The 17,752-nt window shown below is 44.1% G+C and overlaps 1 protein-coding gene across 2 annotated transcripts in view; it reads right to left on the reverse strand.

The window, feature by feature from the left end:
- Nucleotides 1–17,452, reverse strand: part of narfl (nuclear prelamin A recognition factor-like) — a 41,629-nt gene extending 24,177 nt beyond the window's left edge. Inside the window, exons 1-5 of one of the 2 annotated variants that reach the window (XM_072480878.1) lie at nt 17,325–17,451; nt 13,381–13,476; nt 12,820–12,963; nt 6,627–6,759; nt 3,225–3,359 (exon numbers count right to left, since the gene is read on the reverse strand). In XM_072480878.1, the coding sequence (XP_072336979.1) occupies nt 3,225–3,359; nt 6,627–6,759; nt 12,820–12,963; nt 13,381–13,476; nt 17,325–17,399 (583 nt within the window). In that variant the 5' untranslated portion in view covers nt 17,400–17,451. Of the gene's footprint in view, nt 1–3,224; nt 3,360–6,626; nt 6,760–12,819; nt 12,964–13,380; nt 13,477–17,324 lie in introns of both variants that reach the window. The other variant, XM_072480879.1, reaches the window with a different exon arrangement.
- Between the last annotated feature and the right edge of the window lie 300 nt (nt 17,453–17,752).

Here is a 17,752-nt window from a genome sequence, read left to right on the forward strand (position 1 = left end):
GGCAATGTAGAGCTGCATGCAACATTTTAAAAGACAATTATTGTGTGTGAACAGTAAACCTAAACATAATTCAGTCAGCTTGGGTGAAATATGTCAGGAAGTAACCGAGAATGAGCTTGAGAATGAAGAAATTTGATGTGGAATAGAAGTGGAGCAGATTCCCTGTAAAATCATTTGGTGCAGTGGCAATTAACCAGCAGTCAGCTAACCATAATTCTACAGATGGCAACTTACTTCCTACTGCTGGTTGGGAAGAGGAACACAGGTCATGAGAAGAGTATTAGGTGTCAGCGTTAGCTCAGTCGTAGCACTCTCACCTCTAAATCAACGATGTGGAGATGCTGATGTGGAGGGCATCTTGAAACTCATCTTACAAGGAACGCCCAGCTTCCGTCGTGACACGACGGACCTCTTACAGAAACTCAGCACCCATGGACCAGTTGAACCAGGAACATGCCTCGTCACAATGGATGTCTCGGCACTCTACACCAGCACCCCCATGACGACGACATTGCTGCTACAGCCTCAGTACACAACACCAACAACTGCCAATCTTCAGAGGCAATTCTGCAACTCACCCGCTTCATTCTGGATCACATCTTCACCTTCATCAACATGTTCTTCATCCAGACACACGGAACAGCCATGGGGACCAATTTCACACCTCAACATGACAACATCTTCATGCACAAGTTTGAACAAGACCTCCTCACCGCACAGGACCTTCAACCGACGTTATACACCAGATACATCGATGACATTTTTTTCCTTTGGACCCACGCCGAAGAATCACTGAAACGACTACACGATGACATCAATAAGTTCCATCCCACCATCAGACTCACCATGGACTACTCTCCAAAATCGGTTGCATTCTTGGGACACACTCATCTCCATCAAGGACGGTCACGTCAGCACTTCGCTTTACTGCAAGCCCACGGATAACCTCACGATGCTCCACTTCTCCAGCTTCTCTCCTAAAGACATTAAAGAAGCCATCCCGCATGGACAAGTCCGCCGTATACACAGGATCTGCTCAGACGAGGAGGAGCGTAACAGACATCTACAGACGCTGAAAGATGTCCTCGTACGAATGGAATATGGCACTCGACTCATCGTTCGACAGTTCCAACGCGTCACAGCAAATAATCGCACCGACCTCCTCAGAAGCCAAACAAGGGACACAACCGACAGAGTACCCTTCGTCGTCCAGTATTTCCCCGGAGCGGAGAAACTACGACATCTTCTTCGCAGCCTTCAACACATCATCGATGAAGACGAACATCTTGCCAAGGTCATCCCCACTACTTGCCTTCAAACAACTGCACAACCTCAAACCATTGTTTGCAGCAAACTACCCAGCGACCACGACACCACACAACCATGCCATGGCAATCTCTGCAAGAGGTGCCAGATCAGCGACATGGGTACCACCATTACACGTGAGAACACCACCCACCAGGTACGCGGTACATACTTGTGTGACTCGGCCAACGTTGTCTACATCATACGCTGCAGGAAAGGATGTCGTGAAGCATGGTACATTGGCAAGACCATGCAGACGCTGTAACAACGGATGAATGGACATCGTGCGACAATCGCTGGGCAGGCATGGTTCCTTCCAGTCGGGGAACACTTCAGCAGTCAAAGGAATTCAGCCTCTGATCGCCAGGTAAGCGTTCTCCAAGGCGGCCTTCAGGACGCGTGACAACGCAGAATCTCTGAACAGAAACTTATAGCCAAGTTCGGCACACACGAGTACAGCCTCAACCGGGACCTGGGATTCATGTCGCATTACATTCACCCCCCACCATCTGGCCTGGGCTTGCAAAATCCTACCAACTGTCCTGGCTTGAGACAATTCCCACCTCTTTAACCTGGGGTTACCCCTCTCCCTGGCTCTGTAAAGACTTAATTACCTGCAAATGCTCGCATTCAAAGCATTGTCTTGCATCTTTGACTTTGTCTATATATATGTTTCTGGAACCTACCTCTTCATTCACCTGAGGAAGGAGCAGTGCTCCGGTTGGACTTTAACCTGGTGTTGTAAGACTTCTTACTGTGCTCTAAATCAACATAATAGGAGCAGGATTAGGGCCTTTGGTCCATTCATTAAGAACATGACTGAACTTTTACATCAATTCCACTTTCCTAGCGCCTAAAAATCTTTCCTCTCAGTTGTGAATATCCTTACCAACTGGGGTAGAGAATACCGAAGATTCACAACCTCCGAGTGAAAATTTCTCAACTCAGTCCTAAATGGACAATACCCCTTATCCTGCAACTACTCAGCCAGGGGAAGGAGCCTTTTAAAATCTACTCGGTCAAGACCGCCAGGATTTTAATGTTAGTGAAATCTCCTCTTATATTCACTGGTGCTTAGGAGAATAAGCCCATTCTTCTCAATCACTCCACAAAGGACTGCCCTCTCAACCCAAGATCAATCTAGTGAGCATTCATTGCACCCCCCCCCCCCCCCCCCCCATGCCTCTTTATGTAAGGAGACCGAACTGCACACAGTACTGCAGGCGTGGTCTTACCAAGCCATATATAATTGAAGCAAGGCTTCTTTACTCTTGTACTTAAACACCCTTATAATAAAGGTTAACATACCATTTGCCTTCTTAATTGCTTGTATCTCCATATTACATTTCTTTGCCTCATGTAAAGGACCCCTGAAATCGTCCCAATAACCGATATTTACTAGTCTCTCACCTTTTAATAATTATTCACTTTCCCCATTCTTCCTCCAAAAATTGATACTTTCACACTTCCTCCTCATTTTATTCCATCTGTTACTTTCTTGACCAATCACTTTACTGATCTACATTCCTTTTTGTCCTCCTGAAATGAAATCTGGAAAATAAGCTATTAAGTATGTTCAAGTCCCATTCTTGGGACACCAAATCTAGGCTGATCCATCAGATCTGAGAGAATCTCGTCAGAGGCGATATCCTTCAAATCTGACCTAAAAGGAGGGGGGGGGGGGGGGAATCTAAAGATCCATAGTGCTATTTCAAAGAAGAGCAGAGGAGCTCTGCCTGGTGTCCTGGCCAACATTTATCCCTTAATCGACATGCAAAATCAGATCATCACACTGTTTGTGGGAACTTGCTGTGCACAATGTTTTCTATTATCCAATAGTGCGTACATTTTAATAAGTCCTTTGTTGACCACCCCGAGGCGGTGTACAAGTGCAAGCTCCTTCTTTCTATTACAAATACCTGGACAGGCAGATGCCAGCATTGGTAGAGCTTTGTTATCCTTCTTGTGCTTTTGGAAACGCTGAACAAACTCATGCTGACTCTCCAGCAAGCTGAAGTTTCTTGAGAAGGTAGTGTCAAACACGTAGTGAACGCCTAGGAATATTTAGAAGGCAGAAAAGGGGGGGGGAGGGTTTAGAGAAATTTGGATGCTGCTTGAGGATATAATTAACTCAGAATTCAAACAACATATTTAAATCCATTTCTCATCATGTTAACACTTCTTGCACACATGTAATTATCTATACTCTCCAACTAATCCTATATGTACACACAACAATTGGTTGTGTTGCAATTCCTTTAATGGAAAGCAGGAGAATGCCTAATTATTACCACGAATTACAGAAAACAAACATTGGAATCTCAGAAACCACACATTTCAGAGCAGGGCAGTCACACAATTCTTTTGATGGGTCATTGATTGAGAAAGAAATTAACATTCGAGATTTTTTGTTGAAGAAACCATTTAACCCCCACACAGTCTCAGCAGTTTCCAGTCAACTGTTCAGACTTTTAGCTGATTTTTCCCATGAAAAGGGAAAACCCTTCGTCGAAGGGTTTATATAGCGATTTTGCTTTCACGGTGTTCGAGATTTGTCGGTTTCTAGGCATTCCCAAAGTAGCTGATAAATACAGGATATGTTAAGATCGACTATCGGGAAATGGAAATTATCTGTGTCCTTTATAGTGGCTGGGTGACCCACTCCATTGGATTACCATCCATATATCACATTTTCCATATTCCCATGTCACATTTCAGGGCACTACTATTTTAGCTGCAATGGACAAATCGTAGATGCCCAAGGTTCGCCAGCAACCCCCCCTCCAAAACAATGGAACGCCAGCCCCCGCCCCCCCAAACAATGGACTAATCAATAGGATAGTGATAAATTCACCATGTACCCCATCGTAAATTTAAATTGTAGCCATGTAGAGTCAGGAAGCCTGCCTTGTCCTGCAGACAGCTAAGTTTTCAAGCAGCCATTTCCTCCACTTCCCAAGCCATCCGCTTCATTTCCTCCCGCTCGAGGTACATATACCAGGACAGGTGAAACCATAACACTACCGAGCCTGGCCACAGAAATTTGAGGCTTTCGACTCGTGTGTGTTTTACCCACTTTTCTTTTCCAATTTATAGACCAAGTAACTTTTATAGTAACCTGCATAACACAAGTTGGAATTTTTAATGTAAAAGCTGACGGGGCCAGTCTGACGAGACACACTAATTTCAAACTGTGCATATTAGAGAAGTTTTTTAAAAATTCATTTTATACAGGATGTGGGTGTCGCCAGTTAGGCCAGCATTTATTGTCCATCAGAAGGTGATGGTGAGTTGCCATCTTGAACCCCTGTAGTCGCTGAGGTGAGAGTACACCCACAGTGCTATTAGGGAGGGAGTTCCAGAACTTTGACCCAACGTCAGAGAAGGAACGGCGATATATTTCCGGGGGTGGTGAGTGACTTAAAGAGGAACCTCCAGGTAGAGAGATTCTCAGGTATCTGCTGGTCTTGTCCTTCTAGATGATAATGGTCATGGGTTTGGAAGGTGCTGTCTAAGGAATCTTGGTGAGTGCATTTTGTAGGTGATGCACAAGAATGCCATTGTTCATCATGGGGGAGGGATTGAATGTTTGTGGAACTGGTAGCAATCAAGCAAGCTGTTTTGCGTGGATGGTGTTTGAGCTTCTTGAATGTTGTTGGAGCTGCACCCATCCAGGCAAGTGGAGAGTATTCCATTACAGTCCCGACTTGTGCCTTGTAGATGGTGGACAGGCTTTTTGGGAGTGGGTTTGGGGGTGGGGGGGTGTGGGCATATGGTGAGTTAATCGCCATAGGATTCCTAGCCTTTGACCTGCTCTGGTAGCCACAGTATTAATATGGTTCGTCTAGGGGCAGCACGGTGGCACAGTGGTTAGCACTGCTGCTTCACAGCGCCGAGGTCCCAGGGTCGATCCCAGCTCTTGGTCACTGTCCGTGTGCAGTTTGTACATTCTCCCTGTGTTTGTGTGGGTTTTGCCCCCCCAACCCAAAGATGTGCAGGGTACGTGGATTGTTCCTTAATTGGGAAAAATGAATTGGGCACTCTAAATTTTAAAAAAATATATGGCTACTAGTTCAGTTTATGATCAATGGTAACCCCCAAGATGTTGGCTCTGATGGATTCAGCAATGGTTATGCCATTGAATGTCATGGGGCAATGGTTAGATCCTCTCTTGTAGGGGGTGGTCATTGCCGAGCACTCGTGTGGCATAAATGTAACTTGTCACTTATCAACCCAAGCCTGGATATTGTCCAGGTCTTACTGCATTTGGACATGGACAGCTTCATTTCCTGAGGAGTTGCGAATGGTGCCGAACATTACAACTGTCTGAATGTTGTTTCGCACGAGTAATGAGGGCATGTTATTCCTCTCTAGAATGTAGTAAAATTAATCACTATCATGAATTCAAATCACACAATCAAGCCTTTGGAGTCTGTTATTTATCCCTATTTCCAAATGGTAGGCGCGGCCGAAAAGTATGCTGCTCTAAATAGAATATTTAGCTCCACAAAATCTAACCATACACATTACAAAGATGCATTGGTTCTGTTGCTGGGAATGGTTTTACGAGCGGCAAGACCTCCTAGTTGGGTATGGTTTCACAGACTGCATCATGTTTATCACTCCCCCGCTCAAATGAACAAACTCAGCAGAGAATGTGGATTGAATAGGATATAGGACTGGGAACTGCCTGGGTTGTATGACTCAGATACAACAACCTCACATACAAACAATTGTGAAACCCCTTCCCTCTTTAATTTACTTTTCTTCCTCTGGTTTCATATTATCCAGTCGTGTGTGCACAAGATGACGTGTTCTCACAATTCCTACAATGCTGCAGAATCAAACACGATGAGGTGTACAACTGTTATACAGGGTGATTCACCTTTCATACAAAATGCTGCAAATACTCAGCAAAGTCGGAAAGCATCTGTGGAGAGGGAAACAGAATTAACATTTCAGGTGGAAAAGTTAAACCTAGTTCTTGCTCTGCAGATGCTGCCCGACTCACTGAGCATTTTCGGATTTATTTCAGACTTCCAAGCATCCACAGTTTTTGGGTTTTTCGTTCACCTTTCTTGCCTCTTTTCCCGCGTGAGGAAACTGAATGTCTGCTCAATGCTCCCCCAGGTCAGTGAAAAGAATTAACGTGTGCGAGTGAAAATTCAAGTTCCACTCTTGCATGGATCCAAAGACAGCAATCTCAGCTACTCTGGTATCTGTACAAAACACCATTTAGGATTGGATTGATTGTATATTCACTAACTAGCTGTGCAAGTAAAAAACCTTATTCGGCCTCACCATGTTGTGAATGCACTCACCTAGGTTTTTGAAGAATGCTGTCAGCCGTTGTGCAGTGTCTGCAACTTGCAGTTGGTATCTTGCAGCTAATGATGCCCTGGATTGTGGAGAAACTGAAACCACTACCAGTTTCTGATTCTCGGATCCCGATACCTAATCAATGAAACAGCAGTTCTCAGGAAATGTACTCAAGTGCTACACTGTGGGCTGCTCAAACAGTGACCACAACCAAATGGGTTCAAAGAAAAAGAGTTTTATTGATTATTTGCTTAGCCATTTAACAAAAGGAGAAAATACAAAGCTCAGAGGAAGGCATGACAATTGACCTCAGATATCCCAAAGAGAAAATAAAGGAAAACCACCAATTTTTAAACTTATGTTTACTGTCCAGTGACGTCTGCAGAACTTAGAAAGGTGTGAAGAGTCAGGTCAGATTGGGGCAGGTTCAACTGCGGAGTCTCTCATGCAGGAACAATCCAACTCTCAATGAATGAAAGAATCGAGTTTGGCAGTGGAAGCTGCCAGCACCCAAGGAGCTATATACCAGATAAGTTGGCATCATGGGAGGGATGTGACAGAAAAGATAATAGCAGTACAAACTTAAAATCACACATCTAATTTATGCAGTCCATACACTGGGAATTGGCAGTCACACTGACAAGAACTAGAAGTTTGAGTGTTAATGTCTATTTCTTCCGCCAGATTTAGCAACATGTGCTCAATTCCATATGCAGAGACGAAGAGTAGGTTCAGCCATTCTCTGCTGTGCTAATATTAACATATTATTTTGTGTCAGCTGTCACTCGTAGAACTGTTGCCTCTGAATTAAAAGGTTCTGGATTCAAATCCTACTCAGGTTTTGTATTCCAGAAGGAGACCATTTAGCCCATCGAGTCTGCACTGATCCTCCAAAGGCACATCACCCAGGCATTCCCCCACCTCATCCTTGTAACCCCACCTAACCTTTCTGGACACTAAATGGGAATGCCTGGGCCAGGTTCACTCAGGGCTGGGTGCGAAGTACAATTTTGGTAAGCAAGCGGGTGGCATTTGAGGCGGCGGGTATTGTGGCGGATAAGGGGGGTCGTTATGTTCTGGTGAGTGGCAGGCTGCAGGGGGCCCGGGTGGTGCTAGTGAATTTGTATGCTCCAAACTGGGATGTTGCAGGGTTCATGAAGCGGATGCTGAGTCGGATTCCGGATCTGGAGTCATGTAGTTTGGTAATGGGGGGGGGGGGAAACTTCAATATGGTCCTGGACCCAACTCTGGACCGATCTAGGTCGATGTCGGGTAAGCGGCCGGCAGCGGCCAAGGTCATGAGGGGGTTCATGGACCAGATGGGGGAAGTGGATCAGTGGAGATTTGCCAGGCCAAAGGGCGATGGACTCTCAACCTTTCCACAGTAGCGTTTTTCTACAGGTTCATTATAACCTTCTTGCTTTTGTATTCTCCGATTCGATATTTAAAGCCCAAGATCCCATATGCCTTTTTAATCACTTTCTCAACCAGCTTCAATGCTTTGTGCACTGCTACCCCTAGGTCACTTTGTTTCTGTGCCTTCTCTTAGAATGAGCTTATTTTATTTGAATTTCCAACCAAACATGTATGATTGCACACTTCTCTGTATTCAATTCATCTGCTGCAGGTCCACCCATTCCACCAGCTTGTCTGCGTCCTCGAGAAATCCACAACTACCTTCCTCACAATTCACAATACTTGCAAATTTTGTGTCATCTGCAAAATTTGGAATTGTGTGTCACCTGCAAATTTTGAAATGGTGTCCTGTGCACCCAAGTCTAGGTCATTAATATAGAATAGGAAAAGTGGAGGTCGAATGACTACCCCACGGGGATCTCACATTAGATCCTCCTCCAGTCCAAAAAGCAACAGTTCATCACTACTCTCTGTTTTCAGTCCCCGACACAAATTTATATCCATCCTGCCACTGGCCATTTTATTTCCATGGGTTTTAATTATTTTGGAAAGCTATTACGTGGGACATTCTCAGCATGCCTTTTAGAAAACCATGTACACCACATCAACCACAGTTCCCTAATCAATCCTCTGTTACCTCACCAAATTAGGCAAGTCAGTTAAACACAATTCGCCCTTGTGCAGACTATACCTAATTAATCCAAATTTACTGTTACTGTTAATTTTGTCTCACATCATTTCTAAAAGGTTCCCCACCAAATTTTAAACTGACTGGCCTATAGTTGCTGGGCTTATCCTTACACCATTTTTTTTTGATGAAAGGTGTAACATTTGCATTCCCCCAGTCCTCTGGCACCACCCCATATTTAAAGAGGATTGGAAGATTACAGTCAGTGCCTTGGCAATTTAAACTCTTACCTCCCTCACGATCCCTTGGAGCATCCTATCCAGACCTGGTGGCTACAAGTACAGCCAGCCCCTCTAATCAAAAAAAAATCATTCTTGGGATGTGGGCGTCTCTGCCTAGGCCAGCATTTACTACCATCCCTAACTATCCTTGAGAAGGTGGTGGTGAGCTGCCTTCTTGAACCGCTGCAGTTTATGTGGTGTAGGTACACCCACAGTGCTGTTACGGAGGGAGTTCCAGGATTAAAACCCAACGACAGTGAAGGAACGGTGATATATTTTCAAGTCAGGGTGGCGAGTCCCTTGGAGGGCAACTTCCCCATGGTGATGCTCCCATGTGTCTGCTGCCCTTGTCCTTCTAGAAGGATTTGGAAGGTGATTGGTGAGTTTCTGCAGTACTTCTTGTAGATGGTGCACAACTGTTCATTGGTGGTGGAGGGAGTGAATGTTTGTGAATGGGGTGCCAATCAAGTGGGTTCTGTTCTGGATGATGTAAAGCTTCCGAGGTGCTGTTGGAGCTGCAATCATCCGGGCAAGTGGAGAGTATTACATCATACTCTTGACTTGTGTCTTTTAGATGGTGGGCAGGCGATGAGTTAATTGCCACAGTGTCCCTAGCTTCGGAATTTCTCTTGTGAACACGGGATTAACATGGCTAGTCCAATTCAGTTTCTGATCAATGGTAACTGCTAGGATGTTGGTGGTGGGGGATTCGGTAATGGCAATGCCACTGAATGGCTAGATTCTCGCTTTTTTGGCAATGGTCATTTCCTGGCAGTTATGTGGCACGAATGTTGTTTGCCATCCCAAGCCTGGATGTTATCTAGGGCTTGCTGCATTTTGAAATGGGCTGCTTCAGTATCTGAGTTGCAAATGGCACTGAACAAACCTCCACTTTATCAATACCACCCAATACCTCCACTTTAACAATTTTTAGCCCATCCAGTATCTTAACTACCTCCTTTATCACCACGTCCTTGGTAGAATCTTAGTCTTTGGCAAAGACATATGCCCAATTACTCATTTGGTACCTCAGCCAGTCTCCTTTTGGGCCATTATACTATTTATACACCTAGAAAAGAATTTTAGGTTCCCTTTTGGTATAAATTCTAACAACCTTGAAAAGAAATCCATTGGAAAGGCTCATAGCTGGACAATATGTTGGGAGCAGTGCCACAGGCTACTTGCCCCACAGAAGCATAACTGAACAAAGTGGGAGAAAATTGGCAGAAAAACGAAGAATAATGGGGAATGAAACTAGTTTTTGCCATCAGTGCAAAACAAGCTCATAGCAATTTAACAGTCTGATTTACAACATGCTCAAGTCTCATTTAATTGACTTCAATGTGCACAGTGTAAAACAGACTTCCAGGTCGATAGGAGTCAGTTTTGGATACTGGTGGAAACCAATTTCACAACAAACGGCATTTAACAGAGTAAAACATCCCAAAGTGCATCACGTGCACGAGCCACACATGCAGACAGTAGGACAAGTCACTAAAATCTTAGTCAAAGAGTTACGTTTTAAGAGTGTATTAAAGGAGGAGGAAAGGAAGTTTAGGCCATGAATTTCAGGGCTTAATAGCAATGCAGGGAAAAATCTGGGACGTGTAAGATGCCAGAACTGAATGCGGCAGATTCATAAAATTCCTATAGTGCAGGAGGCCATTCAGCCATTTGAGTTTGCACCAGCTCTCCGAAAGAGCACCCCACTTAGGCCCAATCCCCCGCTCTATCCCCGTAACCCCGCGTATTCACCATGGCCAACACACCTAACCTGCACTTCTTTGGACTGTGGGGCAGCACGGTAGCATTGTGGATAGCACAATTGCTTCACAGCTCCAGGGTCCCAGGTTCAATTCCGGCTTGGGTCACTGTCTGTGCAGAGTCTGCACATCATCCCAGTGTGTGCATGGGTTTCCTCCGGGTGCTCTGGTTTCCTCACACAGTCCAAAGATGTGCAGGTTAGGTGGATTGGCCATGTTAAATTGCCCTTAGTATCCAAAAATTGCCCTTAGTGTTGGGTGGGGGTACTGGGTTATGGGGATAGGGTGGAGGTGTTGACCTTGAGTAGAGTGCTCTTTCCAAGAGCCGGTGCAGACTCGATGGGCCGAATGGTCTCATTCTGCACTGCAAATTCTATGATAAACCAGAGCCCCCGGAGGAAACGCAGACACACGGAGAACATGCAAACTCCACACAGACGATTATCCAAGACCGTAATCAAACCCGGGTCCCTAGCGCTATGAGGCAGCAGTGCTAACCAGAGTGCCACCGTGCTGCCCCAAAATCTCTGATGTTTATAGCATTGGGGAGATTATAGATAGGGTGGCGGTGGAGCTGGACATTTGAGGGACATGAAAACAAAGACAGGAGTTTAAAAACCAGTGGCTTGCTGGACTTGGGGCCAATGCAGATCAGCAAGTACAAGCATGATGGGTGAATGGGGCTTGGTGCATGTTAGACATGGGTGCCAGTTTTGAATGAGTGCAAGTTTACGGAGGAAGGACAGTGAGAGGTCAGCCAGCAGGGTATTCAAATAGTAGAGACCAGCAGTTGCCAAGTCTTGGATGAAGATTACAGCAGCAATTCAGCTGAGGTGAGGGCAGAGACAGGTAATTTTACAGGTGTAAAAGTCAATGTTCCAATATTTGTCAGTCAATAGGTTGTGACGCAAGTGAGATACGGTAATATTTTATTCAGTTTCTCACTTGTGCTCCGTGCGGGGCAGCACCGTAGCACAAGTGATTATCACTGCGGCTTCACAGCGCCAGGGTCGCAGGTTGGATTCTCCGCTGGGTCACTGACAGTGCGTAGTCTGCACGTTCTCCCCGTGTCTGCGTGGGTTTCCTCCGGGTGCTCTGGTTTCCACACACAGTCCAAAGACATGCAGGTTAGGTGGATTGGTCATGCTAAATTGCCCTTACTGGCCAAAAAGCTTAGGAGGGGTTATTGGGTTACAGGGATAGGGTGGAAGTGAGGGCTTGGGTGGGTCGGTGCAGATTCGATGGGCTGAATGGCCTCCTTCTGCACTGTATGTTCTATGTTCAACATCTATGACCCTCAGAAACCCAAAAAGCTCTTCCGATAAAAAGAGATCATACAGGTTTGTACGAGAGACTGTGATGAGTGCATGTTGAACAAAACACAATGTTCATTAAGCTTTATTTAAGCTTGAACTTTGGGACTGAATTATTACATCTCTTGAACCCTTTCTGAAACAGTTCAGTGCAATACTTGACTAGTCAACACAAAACAGTGTACAGAAGAAACTAGAAGCTTTACCCTCTGCATTCGTGAAACACTTTCATGGACCACTTAAAGCATCAGCATTCAGGCTGCAATATCGGAGTGGTTACATCAGGCACAACATTGAAACATAGGAAGAAATTATCACTAAACGTAGTGTGCCACCCTGATCTTACTGCACAATCCTATGTGATCTCAACCCATAAATATCCTGCACCACACTCAGACCCCTCTACTCCCTGCTAAATCAGAAATCAAGTTTCTATGTACTGCACTACAAGGTGGTTCAGTTAAATGACTAGGCCTGTAAAAATTACCACTTCAACTATACCTAGCCTGTGGCTTTCTTAGTTCATAAGGTTCTCTGCTTCTCTTATCCTAGCTTTGCACAATCTATCCTCTGCATATCCATCTTTCTAAATTCCCTTTATATTAATTCAAAACCTGGTATATTGCCCTCCCCACATCTTTATAAAACAAAAGACATTAAGCTCCCTTCACATGACCCCAAACTAATCATCCAAGCTGAAGCATCTATGTCTTGTGTACACTTTCAGACAATTACAACAAAACCACCGCACTGAAATATTCTGCACACCTGCCACAAGAAAGCTGTTGACTTACTTTGTTTTGATTCAGAACTTTGTACAATTCTTTGTGGCTTTGTTGTGTGATCAATACACTTTCTGCTGATGTGATGCAGCCACTGCAGGCCAAGCAGTCATTCAAGGTTATTTTTGCTTTTTCAAGTTTCTTGACACCTCCATCCTGAAAACGAAAACACAGCGAGGTAACAGAACAAACAAAAAGGCAAAGACAACAATGAAGAAATACACTTTCTTCCCATCTTGTACTGCATTTAACAAGGGATCACCTGAATCAGAATACTAGAGTAGACAATTAGAAACTTCCTCCCAAACATATTCCCCTGAGTAGAAATATAAGATGCTCTATAGGTCCATTTGTTTTAAATAAAGAAAATCATTTCAGCTTTAAGAAAACATTTTTCTATAATTGCCAACATTAATTGTTCAGAGCTTGTTTTAGGTGATATGGCTCTTCCTACATTAACCTGATTTTAACTACAATAGTTGCACAAGAAACAGTAAAGAATTAGAAAGTTTTCTGTGCATCGACATTAGCTCCGCACAAGTATGGCCGAACATAGAAACTTATTGGTTTTACCTGATTCAGCTGAGTGTAACTACCATCGGCTTCAATTCGGATTATACCAGAGCTTTTCCCTGGCTTCTTTTCCACTTTCACTGGCTTCACACATTCCTGTAAAAACAAAGTAATAATAATAATAATCTTTATTAGTGTCACAAGTAGGCTTACATTAACACTGCAATGAAGTTCCTGTGAAAATCCCCAGAACTTTGAATTCTGATTTCAAATGGGGCTGGCTCTGTCCTCAGACTAGTTCAGAGATGCTTGGTAACACACGCATGGTGTTCCCTTTGGTAGCAACAGGAGCAGCCGGACAGCAAAACTGCCCCCTGCAGGGAACATGCCTTGACCGAAGCTACAAGCAATCCCACAAGCAATTTCTTTTAACACTGGCAGCAAAGTTTGGTGTGAATTGATGACCGAGGAAAGTTGGATATGAAATTCAACATGAACCGATTGCAAAACTGAACAGAAAATCACACAAGTACTACAAAAACTCGGGAATCAATAACCTTGCAATTTTGGAAAGGTTAAGAAAGTACCGGCAGCATTTATTGTGGAGCCCACTATGCAGAACCCATAACACAAAAACAATTTCTTTATAGCAGACTTGCATATTATAATAAAGGAATCAGCACATACAGAGAAGGCACATGCAACAGAAACTTTGAAACTTGAATGTGGGACCATTTTACAGCACCGTATTTTCTGTATTTTGAAAGGCAGCGAGTAAAGTTCCTTCACAATGAGTGAATGGTCCCACTGACTCATTAAGAAAACACTATTGCGGGGCATTCTTTCCAAGGGAATCCCCCTAATTTTCTTCCAGAAAGAAAAATAACACTCTGCAATGTAGTGAGTCGAAATACTGTCCCGTCACTTTACATCTACATTTGAGAACCACACTCATGCACGATATTGACTGATCAATGTTACCTCAATAAATCAAGATACATTCAAGATAGCTGAAAATCAAACTTCTCGCCATTATTTAATACTGTATGATTACTTCCACTAACAAAACAACATTCCTTCATGAGGTACACAATGACTCATTCTCACCTGTCTGAGACAGTTTGCACATTTTTCCAGCTTCATGGCAAAATAAATATGTTGGAAAGATCCTTCTATGAAGTAGGTGAACTTAATAATACAATGTCCTCACCCCCCCCCCCCCCCCCCCTTCAGCTGCTCTCAGCTTTTTCTTGGCTGTTACTTTCTGTGCAACCCAGTTTGTGAAGGCGTGGCTAACTGGAGTATGGTAGTAATCAGCTCGGGGGTGTGGCTCGTAGCACTGCGTATATACGCTACAGGGATGTGAGCCAGCTTTCCTTGCTTTGGATTTCAGTACAAAACAAAAAGGAATGCACAATTCCTTCTGTTAAATGAAGGTAACAAGCACATATCAGTGGCATAACAAGGCAAAATAAGTTCAGGCAGGGAATGTGGGAAAACAAATATAAATTAACCACGGAATTGATTTGTGTTCCTGGCAAAGAGTATACTAATGAGAAATACGACAATGAAAAAGCAAGGAATTATGGTTATCCAGGAGTGACTGCAAGGCTGAAATTTAACCTTGGTGTCCACATAAATTGGACATTCGGAATTCTCCCTCAGTGTACCCAGGTGCCAGAGTGTGGTGACTGGGAGATTTTCACAGTAACTTTATTGCAGTGTCAATGTAAGCCTACTTGTGACACAAAGATTATTATTATAATGCAGTCAGGAAGATAAAACTCTCTATTGTAGATGATCACTTCACGGTGATCATCTTGCTACAGTGTGGAAAGAAATTAAACAATAAGAAGCCCTGAGTGAAATTGGGTGAGGAAGGCAATGGAGTGCTTCAGGTAAGATAACAAGGTGGTAGGAGACAGGGAAACTCAAGGAGTTGCGAATTTGTCTCTCTTGTCAGAGGACCAAATTATACAAAAAGAGATTCTAACCTGAAACCTGGTAAAGGTTTCACTAAAACTGCTAAATTTTCAGTACAAAAGGCTGAAGAAATCTAGATATAAATATTTTCCGTGCGTTTTATACTATCACCAAATTTTCTCAATCTTTTGCACTGATTTAGTGGAACATCTGATGTCATCTTCTAGCTCAGTGACAGAGCTGTGCTCTCATGCAAAAGATCAGACCGTGCAAGCGTCTCGCATTTATGCTAGTACGCAACAGGCTCTAGCTAATGCCCAAAATTGTGTACACATTTCCTGTCTTCTGCATCAACTGTTTTTAAGCTAAATGGAGACCTACACAATTCTTTAGATCTTTCAAGTACATTTTTACAGCATCAGTTACATTAAAGTTGAACAGCTTCCATGACATTGTCTTAAACATACTGTACTTAATGGTGCATGCATAAAGGATGGTTTGATCATTTGTACACATAAGACATCCAACTTCCTTGAATAACTCCCCAAAATCCATTACTGTGGCAGGAAAGCTTCAACACATTCACATGGTCTCCAGGTCAAGAGGTTTGATGGTATATATACACGGCAAGAGATTTCAATACTTGTGTGCACACGATTCTGAAAGAATGTCATATTTTCCTGTGCATGGTTGCTGGTATTAACACCCTAGTGCAAGTTTAAGAGAATGGAAATGGAAAACCAGATGATGTTCTCCCTTTACTGAATTTCTAAGTATCAGTAAAGGTAGTACACTTGCTGTAACATGGTTTACTTTTTCCAGGGAGGTCAAGGCTAAAAGACAATTAATCTTTATAAAGAAAACTCTTGTGTACGAAAGAAACAGGCTAATGAGTGCACTTCTTGCAACCAAATAGAAGTAAATATTTGAGGCAGCACAGGAGCACAAGTGATTAGCAATGTGCTTCACAGCGCCAGGGTCCCAGGTTCGATTCCCTGCTGGGTCACTGTCTGTGCAGAGTCTGCACGTTCTCCCAGTGGCTGCGTGGGTTTCCTCCAGGTGCTCAGATTTCCTCCCACAAGTCCAAAGACGTGCAGATTAGGTGGATTGGCCATGATAAATTTCCCTTAGTGACCAAAAAAGGTTAGGAGGGGTTATTGGGTTACGGGGATATGGCTTAAGTGGGTTGGTGCAGACTCAATGGGCTAAATGGCCTCTTTCTGCACTGTTTGTTCTATGTGCTATGTAGAACTCTGTTTTCAGTACCCGATTGTGGAAATACACAATCAGGAGCAGGTGCCAGTCCAAATAACATTTACAGCTATTTTCATTTTGAAGATGTTTGATTTAAACAGAAACTTTCACACTATTAATAGCATTTTCCTGGTGGGCCCTTTTGCATCTTGCGCCAAAAATCTCATTAGGTGCAAGGTAAGTTGGGGTTTTTAAAAGAGTGAACTGTTTCACAGATTCTAGATTCTCCCCTTCTGGATGGTGTGATTCTCAGTACAACTGCTCCTGAACCCAAGAGCTTCAAACCCATGCAATCGTGACAACACTGGGTATTATAGCACCTTCCAACACAAGCCAGGAACTGGTCTGGCCATTCAGCCCATCATCACCCATTTACTCTGAAAGGCCCAGAAATCCTCCTCTCCTGCCCTGCCCCTGCCTCTCCCTCCCCCTCAATCATTCCCTCCCCCTCTCTCACTCACTCCCTCCCCCTCTCTCACCCACTCCCTCCCCCTCTCTCACCCACTCACTCCCTCCCCCTCTCTCACTCACTCACTCCCTCCCCCTCTCTCACTCACTCACTCCCTCCCCCTCTCTCACTCACTCACTCCCTCCCCCTCTCTCACTCTCTCACTCACTCACTCACTCCCTCTCTCACTCACTCACTCCCTCCCCCTCTCTCCCTCCCTCTCCCTCTCCCTCTCTCACTGGTGTGTTTAACTGACTCCAGTTTTTCGTCTCGACTCTGCTGGAAGTTAATTGAATAAATCTATCAACAGGACTGAAGCAGCCAGTGAGCCAGGGCTCTAACCCAGGCCGGCCAGTCCCCGATAGAACCGCTTCCTTACCTGGGAGGGGGTAATAAAATCATCCAAATCCGTCAGCTGCAGCACCCCGCTGAACTGCGACACCATTTTAACCATCGTCCGACAGCGCCGTACACTCGCTGCCGTAAAGCGTGCGCTGAGACTTCATCTGCGGCAGTGAGGCAAGTGAGGTCAGCTCATTCTCCAAGCCACTCTGCTGGCTTATCCGTTCTGTTTTAATGCTGTCTCACACCAGAAAGTAATAAAGCACCCCGTTGACACATTTAAACATGGGTTTGTGAATGTTCACACTTTCTTTTCATCAAAAAGCGAACTTATTTCCAATTAAAGCTGTGAAAAAAATACAATTACCACTTCTAAAATTTTCATTAATTTTTGTTTTTAATTTTGTAACCCTTGATGTGCAGCAGAATGGTTATTGCAGGAAGAAGCACAGTCTGACAGTGTAA

The sequence above is a fragment of the Scyliorhinus torazame genome, chromosome 17 (genome assembly GCF_047496885.1).
Source record: "Scyliorhinus torazame isolate Kashiwa2021f chromosome 17, sScyTor2.1, whole genome shotgun sequence".
NCBI lineage: Eukaryota > Metazoa > Chordata > Chondrichthyes > Carcharhiniformes > Scyliorhinidae > Scyliorhinus > Scyliorhinus torazame.